The sequence below is a fragment of the Hevea brasiliensis genome, chromosome 3 (genome assembly GCF_030052815.1).
Source record: "Hevea brasiliensis isolate MT/VB/25A 57/8 chromosome 3, ASM3005281v1, whole genome shotgun sequence".
Lineage (NCBI taxonomy): Eukaryota > Viridiplantae > Streptophyta > Magnoliopsida > Malpighiales > Euphorbiaceae > Hevea > Hevea brasiliensis.
Window position 1 is genome coordinate 104,364,382 of NC_079495.1, and position 25,589 is coordinate 104,389,970.

Here is a 25,589-nt window from a genome sequence, read left to right on the forward strand (position 1 = left end):
AATTTTATAAAAAAAAATTTCAATAATATAAATAATAAAGTCTATTTTTAATAATTTTAATTTTTCCCTCTTACTTCTCTATAGATAAAATTATTGTAGTAACACTTATAATTACTTAAATTTTATTTCAATATGATTATAATTAATTTTTAAAAGTTTTTTTACACTAACAAAATAAGTGAAATAAGAATTTAAGCAGGTATTATATCACTTGAAAATGCAAAGAATTTAAATAGGAATAATGAAAAATCTAAGGTTTTTTTTTATAACAATTTTCAATAATAATGGAGATGGACTGAACTTGCCACGGCTACACGTGTGCGTTGGCTAATCTTGGAGAGCACAGTCACAGCGGCCGGTCAAAACGCCAGCCAGCCTCCCCTCTTGATACTGACAGCCGATTCCAGGAGCACTCGGCTATTTTTCATTTTATGGATAGAACTACCAGAAGAGGCACCACATCTCCTTCTGTTTGGGTTGTTTTCCACTTCCAATATCAGATTATGCAATACTTTGACAGATACCTGCTTCTCTTATGTAACTAATTTACTATTGACCTGGCTCTTATATTTCTCTGTGCAGAAAATATTTTGTTCGTCCCAGATACCTCCTTTGGAATGACCCCATCTTGTTGAAGGATAAAAGGTAGTGTCCTTTTTTTTTTTTTTTCTAATTTTATTGTTTCTAAATCACTGATGTTTCGACACTTTGAATATGTTTTTTTTTTTTAAATTAATGATCCATGTCCTTTTTTTGTTTATATTTATGGATTTTTTTTTTTTGTTTTGGAAATTTCTAAGGGGGTTAGTTAACAGGAAAGATGGGAACAAGGATGATATTGGGCGGATGTTAAAATGGGAAATTTGTGATTTTCACGGAAAGAGGAGAATCCCAATCTGAAGCAGGTTAGCTAAATTGGGTTTAGAAGGTTAATAGTGATGGAAGGAATAAAGAGGCTCAAGGCTTTTTTGGGTTGTCATTTTTTTTCTGGAGACATTTTTTGTGGGGCCAGTGTGCTGGAGTTTATACAATCTGATAATAAATTGCAAATGACTAATGAGTGGGGGATTGAGACTGGCTAGGTTGGATTGGCTGTATTGTTGGAGAGGAAGATGTCATGGAGGAGCTGGTTTCCTTAACAAAAATGTAGCTCGATGGTGCTAGATTACTTTAGTTGATTGTCATATGAAGCTTGAATCATTAATTTGGAAGTGAGGATGAAGTTGATTACCAGATTCAATTTAGATAATACAATGCCTTAACCATGTTTGCTGAAGGCGTGAGACTTTTTACTTGCATATCCAATCCAACAGAATGAGATTTGGGAAAGTTGGAGCACATTATTACTTGAGGTGTTTATGATTTTTGGTTTTCTTTTATTATTACTATTTTCTGGTAATGAAAACAAGTTCTTCTATAGATTTCTTGTAGGGGATTACCATGTAGTCAACATAAATAAGTAAAGCATCTGACACAGTAGTAGGAAGAAATTTATTCTGTATGATTTCATTTATATTCTATGGTTGAGTGTTGTCTGAGTTTTACTGAATTGTTGGTTTGCGTTTGGTTTTGAAGGCTAACTGTTCTCATCCAAGAGTTGCCAGTTAAAATCCTTGGCATTTCAAGTGATACTTTTTGAGTTAGAGAAGGCCAGGGAAGGGGAAGAGGTTCCTTAGAAATGGCAATTGCTATTTGCTAAGTAAATGTTCTTGCGTTTTGTGCTATAACTGTCAAAGAGAGAAAATCAAGTTATTTTTCTAACAGATGATCTAAATGGACAATAATAGTAGGACTTGAATGCTATAAGATATGGCCAATCTCAGGTCATTTTTGACATAAATGACATTTCCTTGAATTATTGGTTGATGATTTCCTTTTTCAATTGGTTACGCAAATTGAAGTTGATTTCTAGTCACAAGTTTGTGTGCTTTTGATAATATGATGGTCAAAATTCTAGTTAACTCAGTGATTGTTCTGCTAACATCTTTTCTTTAGCCAATTCTTGTTTGGTAAGAACTAAAGACTTGCCATAAAATTGTAAGATTTTGCAATTTACTTATACACACACACACACACACATTAAATATAAAAAAACATATAATTTTTTCTTTTTAATAAAAAACTGTTTCCCATTAAAATGTATTGTTTTTAATAATAAATATAATAGGAGCTTCTAAACTATATTAAATTAATAACTACTGAGGCCAGTTCCATATAATGACTCATGAGTCATGATCACACCTAAAAGCCAAATTGATTATAATAAACACAAAATTTCAATAAAAGCTATAATTTATTTTCCTATGTAATTATATAAGCACATTTAAAAGGAAAATTTTGTTTTTATTATTTTTAATTAAATATTTATTTCATAATATAAAAATTTAATAAAAAAAGTATTCAAAATTTCTCTCTAAATTAATTAATTTTTTGATATAATATGTGGGCTAAATTTTCCTTATTTCTTTTAGGCTTTGAAAAATCCATCAATTAGCCCAAGTTTCACATTTTTTAAAGGGATGAATGTTCTTTGTTTCTTTTGGACTTTGAAAATGCATCACCTAGCCCAAATTTGAGGTGTAATAGAAAACTCATATGATTCTTACAATTTTAATGTGCTTGCTAGCTATTTTATGTCAATTTTTTATGAATCCACTTTTCTTCACTCATTAACTAGTTTACATGAATTTAACTTGTGAACTTGTAAAATCTTACAAGTTGATTCACGATTTTGACAACCATGATGACTAGTAGAATGTTTAAGGCGTACTGTACCAAGCATGATAGCTTTCCTTAAGGAAGTAGAAGACACAGTTGAGTTTTTAATATTAGTTTTTTGATTCATTTTATCTTGAAATATTGTTTCCAAAGCATAATGTGCATGCAACTTAATGTCAGTTCCAAGTTCCAATGCAACCATCAAAATCCAACATGTCTTCAAATGTATGGTTGTTTCATATACCATTTCTGCTTTGAATATGTGGTTGACAATTAAAAAATGTTGGTGTCAGCTTGCATCACTTGCTTTAAAATTTGCAAAGATGTCCAAAAAGCTGCGAGGAATTGGAGCAGAGAAATCTTTGTCACTTGAGGAGCAGCTAGCTAAGGTATATTTAACAATAACGTTAAGAAGCATTTTTTATTATTCTTAGCATTTTTTATTATTCTTACTTTAATAGATTCTATAGATTATACTTGTTGTCATTATTCAAGGCAGAAGTCTTGTTGCCTTGCATTGATCTGCTAAAGGTAATGTCTATTTTTTTCCTCTATCACACTCTATTTTGTGATGTTATTTGTTCTGGTGATTGAAACTATAATGTTTGTGACTTTAAATTACAATTTACAATTGTGAGTCAAATTCTAAAAACTACTGGTACGTGTTTGCTTCTTCTCTATGGTTCCAAGTGCTGCTCTCCAATATGGCTTCCTGTACAAGCTACACCAGCGCCTTCATCAATCATTTTGTCTTAATATTTATATTTGTCTTGCTATTTAAAGTGTCTCCTTGAATTAACTGTTTTCAATACTGTTTTCCCATTGCTTAGAATACTGAAGGTAGCACATTCAAGTGATATTAAAAGATAATATTGTCTGATTCTTAGATTCTTTCACAATCAATTGAGCTTTGGAAAATTTAGTCTCTGGAAGCCCTTAAGATTGGCAGGGTCCTAATTCAATTGAATTGTTAAGATGTGAACTAATTGGCTCCTTATGTCTCCAGATCAATGATATTAGGAAGATGATAGGTCCTATTGCTGACAAGCTTCCAGCAATTTGTTCTGATGCATCACTATCAAGGTATCTCAGAGCAAGAAATTGGAATACAAAGAAGGCAGCCAAAATGTTGAAAGAAACGTTGAAGTGGAGGTTGGAATTCAAGCCTGAGAAGATCCGATGGGTACACTTAATGGCTCAAACTTGTTCTTTATTGCTTTTGAATGTTTAAGGGGCTTGATGCCTTGATCACCAAAGAGAAGAGAAGGAAACAAATATTAGTCTCCTTCTGAAATGAAATTCAACCTAATTGAATTAGTGGCAGCTATGCATTTTGAGTCCTTTAGCTAGATGGTATCTCCAAGCAGAATGCTTGACAGGTTTTAACTTCACACCTGGCTTTCTCCTCGTGCTCCTTGAGGAAGATGTTTAAAGTTGGGTTTTAGGTCAAATTTTGGAGTGGGTTACATATGTAGAACACGCTTCATTTTCCATACACACACACACACACACACACACACACACACACACACACACAATCCAACCACAACATCAACAGGAAGATGATAAAATTGCATTGAGTACATATGGCTTAAATAGTATTTCAGTTCATAGCAATGTGCTATGACTTTTGACCTTGTTATCTTGTTCTTTTTGATGGTATATTTGACCATATGAAAAGGTATGAAAAAAGCAACTTTTTTTAAAGGAAAAAAATTCTTAGATGTTCTTATCAAATCTAATTATTTAGTGTTTCGCACTGCTTTGCCCATCTGCGCATGGATGTTACAGTTCCTTGCATGGCCTTCTGTGCTAACTGATACAATATTTTGTCTTGCATGTAGGAAGATGTTACTCATGAAGCTCAAACTGGAAAAGTCTACAAAGCTAATTATTCTGACAAGAAGGGAAGGACTGTTCTTGTCATGAGACCTGGTTTTCAGGTAGATAAATTAGTAGTGAAAAGACTTGGGTTGATGAACGAAAAAATATAATTTAGACCATTTACAATTATAGCAAATCATTTTAATTTTTTTAATTTTATACACAGCTTTTTATGGTGGTGTTAATTGTAGCTAAATGTCAAAGATCATATGTTAAAACTCTCGTATTGTTAACATAGCATATTATATTTTGTAACTCTCGTATCGTTAACACAGCATATATTTTGTTTAAAATAGCATTTGATACTGATTCTTCTGAATTTGGCAACAATTGATACCAATGTAGAAGATTATGTATATAATTGCTAAATTAAAAGGATTAACCATTCTTGCAAATTGGATGCAAGGTTTGGATTTTATTGTCATCAACCCAAAAGACTTAAGGGCTATTTAACATTATTCCTGTGCTTCTACAGTTTATTTGGGAAAAAAAATGGAGAAAAACAAGGTTTAGGCAGTGTGTTTGTTTGTTGCAGATTTTGTAAAGAAACAAACTAGAAAGCAAACAAACAAGCTGCAATTTTTCAGTTTTCATTTTTTGTTATCTAGCTTTTTGCATCAGTTTTATACAATGATTCCAAATGGGCAGGCAGTGTGTTTGTTTGTTGCGGGTTATGTAAAGAAACAAACTAGAGAGCAAACAAACAAGCCGCAATTTTTCAGTTTTCAATTTTTGTTATCTAGATTTTTGCATCAGTTTTATACAATGATCCCAAATGGCCCCCCTGTTGATCCTTTCTCTCTTTCTATTTTTTTTTTCTAAAAAAAAAAAATGCTGTTGTTATCTCTTTAATTTTTGTTGTGTTAGAATACAACTGCATTAGGAGGACAGATCAAGCACTTGGTTTATTGTATGGAAAATGCCATAATGACTATGAATCCAGATCAAGAGCAAATGGTGTGGTTAATTGATTTTCAACGGTGGACAATGGGTAGCATATCAGTGAAGGCAGCTCGGGAAACAGCTAAAATATTGCAGAATCATTATCCTGAGCGACTGGGCCTTGCAATCCTCTACAATCCCCCCAAAGTCTTTGAGTCCTTCTGGACGGTATGTTGTAGTACTGCCATTACTGATATAATATTTCATTCTTACTTTTGACTGTTGGTTTTATTGCTCCTGGGATCTGATGTTTTTCCATTATATGCTGATCTCTCTGAATTCGTCAACTATAGAGTGAGAAATACTGGCACTCGCGCACAAAGTCCTTGTCATTTATTCTCATATTTGATTTTTTTTTGCCTGTGGATTTGCAAAACAATAGATGTGCTTATAATGCTGACCGACAAAATACTAACACAAGATATTTTAAGCAGTTCATTTGCCGAAGAACAAATTCAACTAAGAATTTTATGTAGATACATGTTATGGAAATAAATATTCTTTTTGCTTCACTGTACCTGTCTTTTTCTCTCTTCTTAGATATTTTGGCTACTGTTTACAGGAGTCTTCCTTGTTAGGAAACGACAAATGGACCTAGTTCTCATGTCATCTCCAATTTTAGTTGGAACATCTAGTCCTCCTCATAGTAAACCTAAACTCTTTGTGAAACTTGGGATAGTGTACTTGAGTAGTTGTACAGTTTTGTTTAGAAGCCTATGCTCATGAGCATGGGAATTCCTTAGCCAATTTGAACTTTGATGTACATAGTTTTTTAATCTCCAATAATTTCATAAAGCAAAGAATGGTTCACTCAGCTAAAAATAATAAAGAAAACTGGTTCCTGTACTTTTTGCACTATGAAAGAAATGTATGACACTAAGGAAAAATGAATAGCTTCAGGATTATAGGACGGCTGGTCAATTTTGTACTTATTTTCTTTTCTGTCAACCTCATGTTCTTTGCCGTTCTCTGTGGACTTTGTTGCAGCTGGTTCAAAATTACCATCACTCCATCAGCCATATTTTATCGTGATTCAAAATTTGTCAAAACTTCCCTTGTTGCAGATGGTGAAACCATTCATTGAGCCCAAGACATACAAGAAAGTGAAGTTCATCTATTCTAATGACCTAGAGAGCCAAAAGACAATGGAAGAGTTATTTGATATGGATAAACTGGATTCTGAATTTGGGGGAAAAAGCTCAGCTGGTTTTGATTACGAAGCTTATGGGCAAAGGATGAGGGAGGAAGAGAAGAAAGTTTCTGATTCAAATATCTCTGGACCTTCATCACCAGTGCTTTCTGTCACAATGGAATCACAGCAGTCAGGATCATTGGCTGCAGCTGGTAGGGCTTCTGATGAGGATGACTCTTCCTCTGTTGATGAAGCTACTTCAAACTTGGAGGGTCTTGATGAAGAAACACAAGATCAGCCTTCTAATTGCGAAAATGTTGCAAATGATGATGCAGCAGAAGTGGTGAAAGAGTAGAAATAAATTATTTGCTGAGCATGATACTTCCAATCCAGACATTGTTGATAAGCACAAGGCTCGCGACTTCACCTGAAAAGATTTTGCAAAATGTGAACTTGAAGCAGAAAGAGATGCAAAACTCAGTTGAGTTGGCAGAAGATGTAATGATGAGTCCTGGTAATTTTGTTATTCTTTCCAATTCCTGAAGATGCATAGTTGCACCTTATGCTTATAATAGCTTGAACATGAATATTTGACTGAACAGTTGATTTCTTGTGAAAAAAAAAATTACTGTTAGCCAACTGCTTCAGTCGAGTGGCAGAAATCTTCAACATACAGGTGTCAGCCTCGAAATGTTATCCATGGATTTCTTTTAAATGTTTCTTTCATTGGATATAATTTAAAAACAAAGTATTAAAGGATGTCTAAGAGTTGCTAGTGAAACAAGATAAATACATATTGAAATAGAAACTGATGATTTACCACGAATGAATGTGGCTTTGAGAGAAAAAAGTTTAAAGTTTGGTGTTTCAATAGCATGTCTTTGCTGAAAAGAGAGATGGTATGAGATTGGATGGCTTCCCCTGATTACCTGCATTGTCACAGCTTCGAAGCCATAGATATCCAGTTGTAATCCGAAATATCTAGTGGTTCTGCAGACGATTTCAGTACTCGAGTGTAAATAAAAAGGTTATGGCTTTGATAAGTTTAATTCTGAAGTCTCATATATTGTTATTGAAAGCCTTCCAGATGTTTACATTATTCATCTCCAGAGGAAAGGTGCCGTTGAGTTGATTAAAGAAGACACCGGAGAAAATTTTCCTTTCACGAGAAGAAAATATTATGTCATAGCCTACTATTCACAAAAAAGATTTCCCATCCTTGTTAAAGGACAAGTAGTTACTCCTACATTCTCTTAAACAATTTCTTACACTTTTACCTTCTCATAAACAACTAAAACCATAATTATTTGATCAATTTAGGTGGCAGAAGGAGCAGAGGAAGGATGGTGACAAATAAGTGGAATAAAGAAAATTGGATGAAACTCATTGTGATGGGAAAAGAGAATGTTTGAAGTGGCTGTCATTTCTGCAAATCCAAAACCTCCATCCTCATGTCCCTCGGGATCCAGCCTGCCTTTCTTTGGGAGGAGGTTTTCAAGATTTAAAAATCTAAAATTTGTGTTTGGGAGAACATAAGGGTTTTTAAAAGTAAGGTTTGTGTTTGGATTGAGGGATTTGATCTATGAATTTAGATTTAGACTAAATATGGATATTGTAAATGAAGATAGATTTAGATTTTGGCTTAAATTTATTTTAAATATATTCTATTATAATCAAATGTGTCAGCTCTATATTATTGTAATAATCTAATTTTTTTAATACATATAAAATATTTTTATATTTTATATGTATTAAAAATATTTTATATGTATTAAAAAAAAATATTTTTAAACTACAAATAGTGGAATAAAACAAGATATAGTAAACAAAGGTTTTGGGAAGATATGGATAATTTAAAAAGTTATATGAGAAACTTGGAACTAAAGAATGGGAGAAAGATATTTATAGATTAGTAAGATGAGGACATTAAAGAAAGATGGAGAAATTATTTTAATGATCTCTTTAATAATAGTCAAAATGGAAATAGCGTGAATATAGATTATAGAATAATAGAAAAGAATGTAAATTATACTAGAAGGATTAGATCTTTAGAAGTAAAAGAAGCACTTAAGAGAATAAATACTAATTGAAGTGTGGAAGTATTTGGGAGATATTAACTAAATTATTTAATAAGATTCTAAACTCAAAGAAAATGCGATGAATGGAGGAAGAGTATTTTAGTACCTATTTTTAAAAATTCAAACTATAGGGAATTAAACTCATGAGCCATACTATGAAGTTGTGGGAGAGAGTTGTGGAGCATCGACTACATCATGATACTTCCATCTCTCTCAATCAATTTGGTTTCATGAGTTTGATGGAGAAATATAGAGATGTGAAGAAAGATCTACACATGGTTTTTATTAATTTGGAGAAGGCTTATGATAGTGTTCCAAGAGATGTCTTATAGAATGTGTTAGAATAAAAGAGGGTATCTATTAGGTACATACAAGTATTGAAAAATATGTTTACATTAGTTTTAGATGAATTGAGATATAATACATGCATGTGATATGGAAGGAGTTAGTTTGAATAAAGTAATCACTTTAAATATCTGTAGATGGGGATGTGAGGAGGATGTTAGTCATAGGATTATGAGAATGTTAAGGTGGATGAGTAGCCATACTAAACTAGATAAAGTAAGGTAGGAATGGTGCCAATTGAAGATAAGTTGAGAGAAGAGCACATTAGGTTAGAGGATAGAAAGAAAAAAAGGGGTAGACCTAAATTGACTTGGAGGAGAGTAGTACAATATGACCTATAATTTTTGGGATAAAGGCTTAGTTGAGTTGAATTGAGTTTATATAAAATATTTTAATTAGACTATTAATTTATTTCTATTTTATTCATAGTGTTAAATTAATATTTTCATAATAATAATATTTTTTTATTATTTTATAAATATTATTTTATATGTATAATTAGTGCTATTGTTATTTTAAATTGTTATTTTTAATATTGTTATTATCAAATTCAATTAGAGTTGTTTAAAAATTAAATTATATTATTTATAAAAACAATCAAATTTCTTTAGAGTATTATTATTGTTATTATTACCAAAGTTTTATTTAATTTAAATATAATAAAAGTAGTTTGGACCTATTTGAAGAGAGAAAAATGACCTAAGTGCATAAACTAGAAAAGTTCAGGGACCTATGATGTAATTAAAAGTAAAAAAAAAAAAAAAGAAAAACATTTTTTCAAAAAATGCAGTAGACCCCCTCCTCCCCTCCCCTTCTTCCTCCTCTCTTTTTCCCATCCCTTTTCACTCTCCCCTTCCTCCATGTTTTTCAATGACAAGGTCCAACCCCACCGGCCAAGCCCTCTCCTCGGCTCCATGCGATGGTAGGAAGTCTCTAGCGGTGACGACAGGCGACGACAGCGAAGGGAACCGAGTAGCTATGCGCATATCGTGCATGAAGAAGCAGCCGCTCTCGAGGATGTTTCTGGCCACCGTTCAGCCTAATTCTGGTAGCTATGACCTCCTCTCCTCCCCGGCTCCAATTTCCAACTAACAGTACTTGAAACCAATGCTAGAGGAAAGCGATCCGACAATAGAGAAAGGAGAGAGAAAATAGGTGGCAGTAGCTTTTTGGCTGTTTTTTAGCTAATTCGAGACCACCGTTGAACTTAGAGCGACAAAACCTTTGAGATAGGATCGAACTTGCTCTAATCGGATACCGTTTGAAAAATGCGATCATTGGAGGGTCCAAATCACTTAGTGAGATTTTTTTTCGTGTTTTTCAATGCCTGTAAATTAAATATAAAACTCAACTCAACTCAACTAAGCCTTTATCCTTAAAATTTGAGGTCGGCTATATGAATTCTCTTTCTCCACTCTAAACGATTTTGGATCAAATCATCGGAAATGTGTAATACTTCTAGGTCATGTTGTACTACTTTCCTCCAGGTTAGCTTAGGTCTACCCTTTCTTTTCTTTCTATCATCTAACCTAATGTGCTCTACTTGTCTAACTGGAGCCTCCGTATATCTACGCTTCACATGACCAAACCACCTCAATCTCTTTTGTCTCAACTTATCCTCAATTGGCACTACTCTTACCTTTTCTCTAATACTATCATTATGGACTTTATCTAGTATAGTATGGCCACTCCTCCATCTTAACATTCTTATTTTCGTAACTCTTATCTTAGACACATACGACTCATTCAGTACCCAACACTCACTACCATATAACATGGGCGGTCGTATGACTGGACAGTAAAATTTTCCTTTTAACTTATTGAGAATCTTGCGATCACATAAAACTCCCGCGGCATGTCTCCACTTCAACTATCCGGCTTTAATCCTATGACTAACATCCTCCTCACATCCCCCATCTACTTGAATGACTGAGCCGAGATATTTAAAGTGATTACTTTAGGACAGTACCACTCCATCCAAACTAACTCCTTTCCTATCACCCATAAATTAAATGTAATTATATAATAATTATTAATAATTTATGGGCTTCATTTAGGTGCAATCAAATCTACAATATCTCACTAGTACTCAAGAACGAGTTTTCAGGCAGGCCCGAGCGCTAGCTAGGCTATCCCAGAAGGTGGTCGTGCTTATAATCGTTCTCAGCATTTTTAAACATTTCGAACATATTGCAAGTAGCAGAATTTGCAAAGATAGTCCCTAACTCAAATTGTGTAGTTTGTGCCTTAATTAAGCTAACTGGTTAAATTTGTAAAATATTCATGGCTTAGTAAAATTAAGTAAAATGACTTTAATTGATACAAGGACAATGTGGAGGACTCCAGGAATATTTTTGTAATTTTTGAAGTACTGAAAATAAATTTTTTGGACTGTAGAGGAGTTAGGGACTCAAGCTAGAGTTCGAAAGATTGGACCTAGATTAAATTTCTTATAGGTCCCGGATGAATATTATAATTATTGTTGTGGGCCTGAGGCCCTGTGTGTGTGTTGTTGTTGCATTTTCTCACAAAGGGGTTAGGTCTAGTTATAGGGGAGATTCTGTTCAAATTTCAGTAAGACTTTAGGAATTATTCTTACTTCTTTGATTAAATTAATTAATTAATTCTATAAGTAAATTTGATAGAGGTCTGTGTGCCTGTCTAGGTAATCCGTGCCGGCTAGCTTTTATTCTCCTTCTAGCTGGACCAGCTACAGTTAAGTCGATCAGTTAGTGATTAGATATTATTATTTTTGTAATTTCAATATTAATTATATATCTGACATGTACATGTATTTTATAAATATTTAATTATACACATAAATAGTTAATATATAGAGCATTTTGGTTGCTGCATATTTAATTATTATTATTTATTTGTGATTACCGTCCTGAAGATAATTTATAGCTGAGCGTGTTATTTATTTATAGCATATATAAATATGAATTGGACGAGTAGTCGTGGCTTGAACGAGTCTTGCTATAATCCGATTTTTATGGATATGAAAAGACGGGGTGAAGCATGGCTTCGAGTTGATGTCGCTGGCCCCTGCACTTAGATTTAAGCAAAAGTCCGGCTTGAGTTGAGCTCGCTGGCAGAATTTGGATTAAGAGAGCTGTATAGGATATCAACTCCCAATTTATGTATTGATGTGATACATTAAGTGCGTGAGTAGTTTCAAATTATATTCTCGTATGAATACTGAGTGAATTATTTGTTGTATGTATTGTATGTGTATTTCATGATAGAATTATACTAGTTTTTAGGTAGTTATAGAAATTACACCTATAATCAATGTCTAAACTCTTTGAGTCGAACTCTCATTCTTGTTCAAATATTTTTTTCCGAGTTGCAGAAAGAGTGAGTTATTTTTCGAGTTTAACCTGCATTTTTCTCTGCATATTGTGCTTATTGGTTTAATAGTTTTTATTGTGTCCATTTATTTATTTATTTATCTATTTATTTAATTATTAAAACTCCGCTATAACATTGATTTATGAATATATTATATTATATTAATTAATGAAAAAATTAATGATATGAAATAATTTATACATGCCGTATAGCAGAGTTAAGCTAAATTCTCTTAGTAGGAGATTTCTGATAGTTATTGGGTTGGGTTGGTCCAAATAAATTTATAATATTTTATTTTATTTTATTCGCATATTGAGCTTTAATTTTGGTTATGATTATGTGTTTAGGAATAGTGAAATTTACTACTGGTCTCAAACACTTTATGCCTGCCCAAGTTCCAATATCAATTTGACCAGTGAAATCGGGTCGTAACAATAATATCACAACTTTTAGATATTTTCATAGAAAATATTTTTATTTGCTAAACAAAATATTTTTAAATTTATTAATTTTAAATTCTAAATTATAAATCAAACATTTGAAAATTCAAATCTCAAAATTCAGACACAATCTATTTTTTTTTCTGTTAAACATAAAAAAAAAATTATAAAGACTTAGAAATCATAAAAAATCTTATTTTAAAAAAACTTTACTTTAAAAGGTCTTGCTTCTCTGTCTGTTTGGGAGCGTTAACATTCCAGCTGAAAAAGAAAAGAAAGGAATGGAAAGATAGAAGCTAAGAGAAGCACATTGACTTGTGTTTCATTTGTAACAGAATTGGACATTTCCAAGCAAACTCATTCAAGAATTTTCATTTCTCCCATTGGAACGGATAGAAAACTGTGCCTTGGGGAAGGGCTCAATAGTCTACAAGTAATTGAGAAGTCCACTTTTAATTTTTTACGCTTTCAATCTTTATATCAAAGATTTAATAAATAATACTTTTGAACAAGCTTTTTAAAAGTTAATTATCAATAATTTTAAAATATAATTTTATTGCTAAACATTAAAATTTTAATTTTTTTAAATTTTTTCTCTTAGATTTTATGAGCTAAATAATAACTAATCAACCATATATCAAGAGTAAATTACATTTATCGTCGCTCAACTTATATTATTATTTTATTTCAGTCATTCAATTTTAATTAATTAAAATAAAAATTTCCAACTTTAGTTTTGTTTTAGAAAAAAACAAAAATTCACTCTAACATATAATAACAAGTTTTCATATTAAAAAAAATAAAATTACTCTTTTTCCATTTTTTCTCTTTCTCACTTTTATGATTAAATTAATTAATAATTATCAATATAATTATTTTAATTTAACTAAATTTATTAATAAAATTATTAATAATATATATGTTATTTATTATTAAATAAAATTTAATTTGTAACAATCTATTATAATAATAATAATAATAATAAACTTTACAATAATATTTTGTTAAATATGATATTTTATTATATTTTAATTTTTTTATAAAAAAATAAATAATAAATAATAAATTATAAATTTATTTTGATTAAAACATTAATTTAATGTTAATTAAAAAACTTCAAAACCTTAGCAGATTAAAGGAAAATTTTATTAAAAATAAAATAAAGTTTAAAGATTTTATTTTAATAAATTAAAATTAAGTAACTAAAATGAAATAATATTTAAGTTAATAAATGATTGGTACAATTTACCTTATATTGAGAGATAACTCTATCATTTTCATAGCATAAAGTTAATAAATATCGAAATGAATAAATAAAAAAACTCGAACTCAAAAACCCAAGATGAATCACACTGTTTCATTGCCATTTTTTTTTTTTTTAACTTTTAAGCCGTCAACTATTGAATTGCTAAATTAAACAATTTTTTTTTTAATTAATGAGTAAACGACTTGTAATTCAAGAATCCTTTCGTCACCTTTGCCAAGTCAATCATTCCTCTTTCCTGCGGTGGAAAGCAATTCAGTGGCGGTGTAACGTGAGTTGTGACTTTTCTTGCCGTCCATGTAAGGGTGGGGAGAGGCCAACAATCAATGGTTGGAGGGTCACAGTTTGTCAGACTAATTTTTGCACGTTCATATGACATTGTGGAAAAACATAATATATGTTTTAAATGAATAAATTGTTGTAACTTAGTGCATACTGATAGCAACTGAAAGTTGAACATTTTCTCTTAATCTTGAAATGTTCAACAAGAACTTTAGGTAATAAAGGGAACTTTGCTCTTTGGTTTGATCAACTTCATGATTCGGCTCAGTTTCAATTTGAAAGAGTTTCGGAATAATTTCAATTTAGTTTTAGGCATTATTAAAATATAATAATTTTTTAGACATCATTTATAAACTATATAATTAATTTTTAATGTAAACAATTAAAAACATACAAATATAAATTTGATATAAAAAAAGTGTTTGAATTAGGCTAATTATGAGCCCGGTTCAAGAGGAAGGGCCTTGAATCGGACCCTCTAATCTTGATTTATTGTTAATCAAGGCCGATTTTGAATTTAATTCGAGCTGATTCTAATTCAGTTTAAAGGCGAAACAAGCTTTTCATTTAGTCTACTTTACACTCGTTTTAAACCAAAATGAGACTAATATCAAAGCCAAAAGCTATAGTGCTCTTTTGATTATTTGATGAAAACCCATTTTAGGCTAAGGCTAAGAATTGACCAAATCAAAAGATATATTAAAGGAAGGAACATATTTAATAAAATTTCATAATTTTTTGAGCTTCCAAGTCAAAAAATTGAGAAGTCATTATTGAATTGTGATGAATACAAAAGGGCAAAAAGATCATGTCAAAAAAATTGAAATTGCAGCAGCTTGTGATACAAATAATTTAGAAAATTTAGGTCCATTTAAGATAAAATTGAAAGATAGTGATTGTCACCCTAAATACATGGAAAATGTGAAAGGAAAAGAATAGCTTATTAAACCCTTTAATGTGTCTAAAATCAAAGTGTTAATACAATTCCAAAGCCAACTAGGTCCAAATGCATTAAAATTATAGATGTGAAATGGATAGGATTTTTTTTGGCTATGTCAAATTTATTATGAATTTAAGATATAAGGCTTTATTTGTTAATAACATTTAAGGTAGCATTTAATATTTTGATCAAGATTAAAAATATTATCTTATTTATATTATTTAGTGGCATAATATTTATTTTAGTATTTAAAAGTTGAGAGAGTATTTTATGAAAAGCTACCCTTCTAATTTTTAGATGTTAAATGAGCGTTTTAACTATGATCAACCAAATTATATTACTATTTTTATATTTAACAGCTAATATAATACTTATTTTTATTAAATACTTATGTTTTAACAGCTATATAAATAGTTAATCACTCATAATTAATCATTAATAAAATAATTAACAGATATTAAAATAGTCACTAACTACTAAAATAATTAATATTGTAAAATAAATGATAATTACACAAGTTAGTAGTAAATTAGTGTTCAAATTTATTATAATAATGGTAAAGACAAATTTATTTACAATAAATTATTAAAAAGTCTGAAATATAATTGTCATAATAAATGCTTTCATTTTTTTATAATTTTAAAATTAATATTTTTATATTACCATAATAAAAATCTGAATTCTTATCCATTTTAAAAAATTAATCATAATTATTTCAAGTATAAATCGTAATTGATTATAATTTTAAAAGCAAATGAATGCAATAAAACTACTAATTTAAATATTTTTAATGTGTATTAATCATAAAATTAAAAAAAAAAATCTAAAATCAAAATCTGAAAAGTAATTATAATTTATCAAATACTTACTTGATAATTAATATATATTTTTTAAATTATTAATTTATAAAATTGATTATAGTATATTATTAATGTAATTTATTTTTATAAAATTTAATATTTTAAAATAAATAGGAAATAAGAAATCAATAACAAATATATAAATTGATTAAATAAAAAATATTTTTTCAAAAAATAAATAAATAAAAAATGTATAATCCAGAAAAATTTATACAAATTAAAACATTAAATTTGAAATAAAATTAGTATTTTGATATTTCAATACTCAATTTCTTAATTTAATTTTTATAAATTATTATTACTATAAAATTTATCATAAAAACATTAAAAATAGATTTACTTATTATTTTATTTTCTTATAATTTTGAAGAATTTTATAAAAAAATTTAATTTGAGATTAATTTAAAATTAAATCAATAAAAAATAAATTTAACCACTAATTAAAACTTTATTTGAGACACTTACATTTTTAGACTTTGTTATGTTATTTATTAAAAAAACTCATAATAAAATTTAAAAAGGAAAATTTTGAGAGGTCATAGTCTTTCTAGGATAAACTCATCCTTATAGGATCTCAAAGATTACAAATTTAAATTAAATAGGTGGATGGATTATATTTTACAGTTAGCAAAGGTAGTTGAGTGGCAGAGGGGATGAAGGAGTATCAAATTACAATAGTACTGAGTACACATTGCTATATCCTTTATAACAAAAGAATTATGCTGTGACATTGGCATAATTATAAAAGAGAAGGGATAGAATAAATTATATAAAGAAAGAAAGAAATTCAATCAAAGCATCAAATTTTGTAAAATTATTATTTAATATTTACATTTTTATAAAATTAATTATTTAATTTATATATTTAAAAAATATTATTTTAATATCAATTAAATTATTATTTAATTTATTTATTTTAATAAAATTAATTAATTAATCATTCTATTAAAAAAATTTACAATATTATTAAGTCTTATATTTTAATAAAAGTAACTAGTTGATATATATGTTTTGAAAAATATAATATTTTGAAAATATATTTTTAGATAAAAACATAAATTGACATTAAATTTAAATTTTTATTTTTTAAATTATTATTTAATATTATTTTTATTTTTTTATTAAAAAAAATTATTCTGAATTATGGTATTGAATATTTGGATATGTAAAGGAAAATAATTAATTTTTTATCGATAATTTGTATTATTTTTATAAAAAATAAAAATAAAAAAACGAAGTGAAAATAAAAAAAAGAAACATGAGAGAAATATAAAAAGAATAAAAGGAAATGAGAAAAGAATCATGCTGTTTGAATATAAAAAATAATTAAATGAATTAAAGTTGGATTAAATTATAGAAATTAATTAATATTATTTAATTATTAAAATAAAATGAATTAATGAAAAAATAAAAAAAATAATTTAATAAATTAAAAATAAAAAAATTAAATAATATAACTTTGAAATATAAAAATTAATTAAAATACAGTGATTAATTAGTAATTTCCTTTTTTTTTTTTTTCTCACTTTTCATATTCTTTTCCTTTTGTACCGCCCCATTTCTTCTTCTCTGTGAAGCAAACAATTGAATGCCAAAAAAAAAAATACTGAGAAAGAAAGCCAGGTAATATGCATAGTTGTTGCTGATGCTAAGCCAAAGAAAAAAAAATCTTTGAAAATGAGAAGTTAGCTAAAGAAAGATAGCAAGGAACAGAAAAGAGGGAGAAAAGCAAAGGAAAGGATTCCATTTCCTTCTCTTTTTAACACTTTGATCTCTGTTTCAATCTGGTGAGTCATTTTCTTGCTTTCGTTTTTCTTTCCTTGTCTGAGACTGTCACCAAAATCCCATCATTTTCTCTCAATTTCTGCCTTTCTGGTATTGTTAAGTTGATCATCATTTGATTACTATGAATTTTAATTTTCTTTTGCAGAAATTTATCTTATTTTTTAACTCTAACCAAAACCTTCACTTAATTTTTTTTTTCAGGTATTGAATATAATCATCAACCGATTTTCTGTATTTCCTTTGATTGGAAATTTGAGGTGCGTTTTTTTTTCTTACATTCTCACTTACTCTTTTAGCTTTTGCTTATTTTTTTCTAGCATTGTGTTTCATGGATCTAGTGCTTATTGGCTAGTTTCTGATTTTTTTTTTCTTGTTAAAAAACAGATTGGGATTGGAAACAGAGAAATAGAAAGAAAGAGAATGGGTCTTGATGTAATGAGAATTAGAGTTCAAATCAGGAGATTTTTTATCGTTTCAATTAGGACATCTTATAAATCAGTTTGTAAACATCCATTTCTTGTGGGGTTGGTGTGTTTCTTGATATACCTGTACAGATCATTTCCCTTTTTGTTTTCCCTTTTAGTCTCTGCATCCCCTGTTTTGGTTTGTACTGCTGTTTTGCTTGGTACCCTATTGAGTTTTGGGGAACCAAATATCCCTGAAATTGAAAAAGAGAAAGAAGAAGAAGTTTCCCATGAGATTTCTTCTTTGAAAGCAGGGGTTCTAGGGGATGCCACTGTTGTTGTTGAGAAAGATGGGAGCTTTTTTATAGAGAATTTTGAGGGGAAGAGAAAGGATACAGAAAAGGAAGCCATTCGAGAAGAGAATTGGGAGAAGAATAGGGTCAGTAAGATTGAGGGAGATGTTGGTTTAGATGATTATGTGCCACTGATTGATGAGAGTTCTCAGGATATTAAATTTAAGAAAAAAGTGATTGGAGAAGTGCAGAGAGAATTTGATGATTTGGAATATGAGAAGAACGGGGAAATTTACGAGGAGAAACAAGGGATTAGAGAGATCTTGACTAATGGGGAGGCTGTTGAGAATCATTATTCTCTGATTCAAAATGTGGAAGATGAAAGTCTTCGAGTGGAAGAAGATAAATCCCCTGGAGAGTTTATTGAAGATGAAAAGGGCCATCATTTGGGTTCTAAGCTTTCATCTTGGAAACGGTTAAATGATGATGATGAGGAGGAAAAGGAGGGAGAAGAGGATGAAGAGGCTTCTGATTCTGGGTCTGATGGGGCTGAGAGTTCCTCTCCAGATGCTTCAATGGCTGATATTATTCCGATGCTGGATGAGCTTCACCCACTTTTAGATGAGGAAACTCCACAGCCTGTTCGTATGTCTCATGATGGATCTGATGCTGGTTCAGAGTGCTCTAATAAGAGTAAGGAGAGCAGCATTGAGTCAGAGGAGGATATTGAAAACCAGCCAGAAGAAGAAGATGATGGTGACGATGATAATGACAATGAGGAAGAGGAAGGAGAAGTACAGGGAGGTAAAGAGGATGAGAGTAAATCTGCAATCAAATGGACAGAGGATGATCAAAAGAATCTCATGGATTTGGGGACTTCAGAGCTTGAAAGAAACCAGCGTCTAGAGAGTCTTATTGTTAGGAGAAGAGCTCGTAGAAATGTGAGATTAATGGCTGAGAAGAATCTTATAGACTTGGATGGGGCTGATCTTCGCTATAATATTCCACCTATTTCAACAACAAGACGCAACCCCTTTGATGTTCCTTATGATTCTTATGATGATGTTCCTGGGTCTGCTCCGTCTGTGTTGTTGCCAAGACGTAATCCATTTGATCTTCCTTATGATTCAAATGAGGAAAAACCTGATCTTAAAGGTGATAGTTTTCAGCAAGAGTTCTCACCATTGCAGCATAGGGAACCACTCTTTCGAAGGCATGAAAGTTTCAGTGTGGGACCATCAGTTTTGGGTGGTTTCAGGCAAGAGAGACAGGATTTTCAATGGAAACCATATTTTGTACCTGAACGATTCGCTTCTGAGGAAACAAGCTATCATACCTTCCAACGGCAATTAAGTGAAGCAAGTGAGTCAAAGTTGAGCTCAGTTCCTGATACTGAATCAGTGAGTTCAGCCGTGGAGGAGGAGGACAAGAAGCTCAACGAAGATCTTTCTCAAGAAACAGAAATGATCTCCAATTTGGATCATGCTTCTGTCCTTGTCGAACGTGGAAGCCTGTCATCTGAAGATGTTGACTCTTTGGACATTGAAAACATTGAGAGGAGAGATTTTCACCATGATGGGGATGAAATTGCACTTGGAGATGCAGAAAATCACCATGAATTAGATTCAAGTTTATCTACATCAGGAGGGGCAACTCCTGTAGAACTTAATACACGTGAAATTCTTCTGCGAATGGAACCAGGTGAAGAGGATTATAGCAGCAGATCAAGCCTATCAACAACGTCAGAAGTTGATGAAAAAATATCTGACGTGAAAAAGAGATCAATGAGTCCAGATCCAGGTAACAGCCAGATTGAGGAATCTCACATTTCAACCCAAACTTCACTTGATTCAGATTTTTATTCCACGAGTGAGGTGGTGGATGAAATGCAAGAAAGGGAGCCTGTTCTGGAGCCAAGAGGAAACAATACTACAGAACCTGTCAGTGTGATGCAAATGTCTTCTGATTCAGATTTTCATTTTACAAGTGGTGTTGAAGATGATAGACATATTGAGCCTGTTTTTCAGCCAAAAGGTGATCATATTGGGGATTCTAGCATTTTGATGCAAGCTTCACTAGATTCAGATTCACATTTCAAGACTCTGGTGGTAGATAATGATCAACAACAGAAGCCTGTTCTGGAGCCAAGTGGTAATCTTATTAGGGAATCTTGCATTTCAATACAGACTTCACTCAATTCAGATTTTCACATTACAAGTGGGATGGTGGATGACAATCAACATAAGGAGCCTGTTTATGATTCAAGCCCCCAAGCAGTTGACAAGTTCCTCTCTTTCTTGTCAATCTCTTCTGCTCCACAAGGAGAGACGTCAGAAATGGGTTCGCTTCCAGCATCAGATGAATTCGCTGCTAAAGTATCTGAAGTGCATACTGAGATTATGGGGAAAGATACTTCTGATCACAAAGAGACGAATGAAGGCTCCTCAAAAGAATGCTCGCTATATGAAAATGGATCAAGCTCAAGGGAAGTTACTGAAATTGAGCCTGATGTTGCAAAGGTTGGGCTGTCAGGAGATAATCTAGCTTTCGATTTTCAAAATGGCAAAAATGGGTTTATGAAGTCAGAATTGGTGGTTGAGCATAATGCAGCTGATTCACCTCCATCTTCATCAAACAATGGATCTGTGAAGGTGGATCTAGAATACAAGGAAGAAAGCTCCGATCATGAACTGGAGGAACTGCACCTGTCAAGTCCTAACGCTGAAATAATTGTTGGGGTTCACCAAGATGTAATTGATAAGTTGGATTCTGCCTCTTTTGATAATCAGATTGCTTCTGAAGAGACAATTTTGCATGCACTAGAGGAACAACATCCTTCAGTTGCAGTTGATGTTTCAGTGGACTCCAAATTATCTTCTTCAGAGTCTGAATATGTAGAGGAGCATGCAATGCTTATGGAAGGCGTTTCACAGCCTAAATGGGAAGGAGGCCAATCATCAGGTTTTGATGCAGAGGTCCATGCTTACAGTTTAGTGGCTTCAAGCTTTGAGCATATACCTTCTAATTATTTAAATTTGTCTGAAAATGATGAAAGACAGCTTGCAGTGGTGGCTGAGCAAGTTTTAGAGGCTCATACGCATGCATCCTCTTCAGAGATTAAGCATTTGGAGGAGCTTTCATTGAGGAGGGAAGAAGATCTCCGGCATTCATCAAGTTCTGATGCAATGATTGGTGATGACCTCCTTCAAGACGCAGATGTGAAGCTTGTTTCTTCAGGTTCTAGTTATCAGCACGTGCCTTCAGAGGCAAAATCTCCCTATGAAGTGGAGAAACAGCTGTCTTGGTCAGATATTTCTGTTGTTGAACCATCCATAAATGATGATGATGATGATAAATCCCAGGTAAGACCAGTGATTACTCTGCTTCTAGCTCATTATTTTCTTTAATTTAAAAACTTGTCTCATATCTAATCTGCTGCTTAGCTTTGTTGTCTTTAATGGTGCTTTCTATTTATTAAATAAGCCATAACGTTCAGCCATGGTATTAGATAGAATGTTCTGCAGTTGCATAAATCAGTTGTTCATGCGAAGTTGTTTGTGCTAAAACTTGGCTCTTTAGGAAGGGTTTCAATAGGTCAGGTTGTAACAGAGAGGTACTTGCTTGTACATTGTAAACTGGAGAGGTTCAGATAATTTATTAATATTTTTTTCCCACTACATATGCACTATTTTGTGGAATATTTGAGCAATGTTACTCATGCTTTGCTCATAGATTTATTTGAATTTTCTTTTCTATGTTGGCTTCATTTGCAGTTGCTTCATTCTAGTATTTGCATGCTTATCTTCATTTAAACACACTTCTTATATATGAAAATTTGATCCTTGAACATATAATTCATGGTACATTATCTCATGGTACATTTGTCAAATGGTTGGGGTTGAGGCTTTGTTGATATATATATATTTTAAATGGCTTTTTTCAGTTCAGTTATCTGTCAATACTTATGCTGGTTTGATACATTTGATTTTTGTGATATGGGAATCTGTATCAGCTTAAACTTCAAATTTTTTTATATTGAATAATTGAAATAGGACGCTTATCATTGTTGTTGTAACATAATATAGGAACCGTCTGTCACCCTGGCAGAGTCAACAGCAGGAGTGAACGTTGCCAACAACTTACATGTGCCTGAAGTCTTCAATCATGAGGCATCTGAATCTGCTTCAGTCCCACCAGAGAGTCTAGAGTACAAATTGAAGGTTGATGAAGTTGATTTTAAAGACAATATCCTCGATAAAATTCTCTATGAGGACTTAGAACACCCTGACTATTCAGTAGAAACGCACAGGTCTTCTGTTGCTGAGGGAAATATTAATGAGGATGGAGATGAGGTAAAGGAGATTGATGAGGGATTGTTGTCAGAACTGGACACAGTTGGGGACTTTAGTGTCAAAAAAGTGGTTGGTGAGTCACTTCATGATGAACACATACCAGGACAAACTAGCACCGTGATTCCTGAATACAATTTGTTATCAATAGATAGAAGTGTGCCAGAGATTAAACCAGAACTCCCAGTCCTTGAACTTAGATCAGTTACAGATATTGACTTGGCATTCAAGCAACTTCATGAAGGAGTAGATGTTGAGGAGGTCATCCTTCCAAGTATGATTGAGGATCAACCAGTTGTTGATAAAGGCCCTGGTGAAACCAACTCAGAATTGCGAGTTGTTGAAGCAAGATCTTTGGAAGATCTACATGTTGCCATGAAGCAAGCATCAGAACTGTCTGATTTAATGGGAAGGCCAGCGGGAGTAAATGAAGCAGGTTCTAGCAGTTGTATTAAGGAGCTTCCAATTCTTGAACTTAGAATGATTAATGATATTGACCTGACATTCAAGCAACTTAATGAAGGTGTAGATGTTGAGGAGGTAATCCTTCCCAGCACAATTGAACAATATCTAGCAAATAATGAATCTAGAGATCCTCAACAATCTAGTTTTGACCTGCAAGTTGTTGAAGCAAGATCTCTGGAAGATCTTCATAGAGCGTTGAAACATGCTTCAGAAGAAAATATTGAAGAGAGATCAAAACCATCAGATTTAAAGAACTGGCCAAGAGAAGTAAATGATATGGGTTCTAGCAGTTCTACCAAGGAGCTTCCGGCTCTTGAAGTTGGTGCAATTGATGATATTGACCTGGCTTTCAATCAACCTAACAATGGTGTAGATGTTCCCAGCAAAGTTGAGCAGCATCTTGTTGTGAATGAATCCAGAGATCTTCTACATTCCAATTCAGACTTGCATGTTCTTGAAGCAAGCTCTGTAGAAGATCTTCATAGTGCCATGAAGCAAGTTTTGGAGGTTAATATTGAGGAGCTGCCTAAAACATCAGATCCAACCAAAGAGATATCAAGGACTTCAGAGGCAAATGAAATGGGTCCCATCAAGGACATTGAACCAAGTAACGTAGAAGCAACTGAAGCAGGCATTATCCAGGAGAGAGTGGATCAAGTGCTGTAGAGCTTGATTCTCAAGAAACGAGTGCTGGGTTTCTGGGCGAACCAAAGCTTTGATTTGATGAAACATCTGGAATTTCAAGTTTGAACATATCAGATGAAAAGGTAAGAATGCAAAATCTCTTAGATTGAGCTCTAGTTCCAGCTCTAGTTCAAGCTTCACTGATACAGGTTGAAAAAGAGAATTGCCAGAGAGTAAGCGAAAGAAGTTTTGTGGTTTTGAGTTTTCCTTTGATATGGTTTACTTCTGCTATCATCAGCCTTTTGTTTCCATAGTCTGGTTTTCTATGTTGTTTTCATTATTGATAGTTGGTTTTTGTTTGCCTTTTCAATTGATTGACCTCTTCAAGAATGAGTTTTGGTTTGACTTCTTGAAGTGTGATTGTTATTATTATTATTATTTTTTCATCTTCTATCTTTAAGAGGTGAGAAGTTTGAGGGTTTTGGAGAGAAAATATTGAAATATTTGAATATTGTAAATTATATTTTGTAGAAGTAATGATTTGATCAATGCCATATGTATATAGTTTTGTGCGTCTCTGCACTGCCATTGTCATCTTGTAAGAGAAAACTAGAACAGACTCACTGCTGGGATGATATCCAGAGAGTTGATCTGATGTCTTTGCACCTGATGCATCTACTTCTCATTGTCCATTCAATAGATTTTCTACAAGTTCCTCCATTGATCTGCCCTGGAAATGCAATATACTTTTATGCTATTGTTCCATTTTTGTTGACTTGCAGTGAAGCTTCCAGGATTCCAACTGCCTCGTAGCATAGTTTAAAAGCTGGGAACTTTGGGGAATAAATTCAAAAACAAAGAAAAAGTGTTAAGACTGACTGATTAAATTCACTCACATTCTGACTTTTCCCTCTTGAACTAATCATAACAAAATACCAAATATCATAAGCTAATCTTTAATAGATATGGATGAGTTTTGGCTTTTGGATCAGAATTATGAGACTTCGAGTTTAAACTTTGGTTGGTCGAAACTCTCGATGCAAGGAGAATATTGCTGCTCAATTTGCACAAGTTAGTAAGCATCGTTGTATAAGGTTAACTTTTCTTGGCTTTTTTCGTTTGGTCTTAAGACTTAAAATGAATTTTAAAAAATTAAAAAAAAAATTGAAATTTCAAAATAATCTTTAAAATATGAAAACTATTAGAAACATGCCACATGATATTTAAATAATTTTAGATAAATTTGTTAAAATATAATACATTAAAAATTTAAAATTCAATTCAAAAATTAATAAAATTTTAATATATTGAAATATATTTAGATACATTATAAGTACGAAAAAAATCAAAGATGTTACCATTATATATGATATATTAAATATCAAAATTAATTAATTTTTTAAGTTTGAATTTAAGATGTATAATTGTGA

The 25,589-nt window shown here is 31.7% G+C and overlaps 2 protein-coding genes across 2 annotated transcripts; both read left to right on the plus strand.

The window, feature by feature from the left end:
- The first annotated feature begins 248 nt into the window (after positions 1-248).
- On the plus strand, positions 249-7,402 carry LOC110651214 (uncharacterized). Its single transcript, XM_021806479.2, has 7 exons — positions 249-476; positions 583-645; positions 3,012-3,107; positions 3,725-3,901; positions 4,563-4,661; positions 5,470-5,712; positions 6,609-7,402. Exons 3-7 carry the CDS (start codon positions 3,042-3,044, stop codon positions 7,029-7,031), a joined length of 1,008 nt encoding a protein of 335 aa, XP_021662171.2. The 5' UTR covers positions 249-476; positions 583-645; positions 3,012-3,041; the 3' UTR covers positions 7,032-7,402.
- A 10,401-nt stretch (positions 7,403-17,803) lies between these two features.
- On the plus strand, positions 17,804-24,735 carry LOC110651223 (COP1-interactive protein 1). The gene is made up of 4 exons (XM_021806488.2): positions 17,804-18,026; positions 18,226-18,281; positions 18,409-22,083; positions 22,807-24,735. The coding sequence occupies exons 3-4, from the start codon at positions 18,445-18,447 to the stop codon at positions 24,199-24,201; spliced, it is 5,034 nt and encodes a 1,677-aa protein (XP_021662180.2). The 5' UTR covers positions 17,804-18,026; positions 18,226-18,281; positions 18,409-18,444; the 3' UTR covers positions 24,202-24,735.
- The last annotated feature ends 854 nt before the right edge of the window (positions 24,736-25,589 follow it).

Excerpts from the sequence above, each read along its gene's own strand:
- LOC110651214 (XM_021806479.2), top strand. The coding sequence starts at position 3,042 with ATGTCCAAAAAGCTGCGAGGAATTGGAGCAGAGAAATCTTTGTCACTT. Across the intron at positions 3,108-3,724 it reads TTGAGGAGCAGCTAGCTAAG|ATCAATGATATTAGGAAGAT; the intron begins GTATATTTAACA and ends TTATGTCTCCAG. Across the intron at positions 5,713-6,608 it reads TCTTTGAGTCCTTCTGGACG|ATGGTGAAACCATTCATTGA; the intron begins GTATGTTGTAGT and ends CCCTTGTTGCAG.
- LOC110651223 (XM_021806488.2), top strand. The coding sequence starts at position 18,445 with ATGGGTCTTGATGTAATGAGAATTAGAGTTCAAATCAGGAGATTTTTT. Across the intron at positions 22,084-22,806 it reads ATGATGATGATAAATCCCAG|GAACCGTCTGTCACCCTGGC; the intron begins GTAAGACCAGTG and ends AACATAATATAG.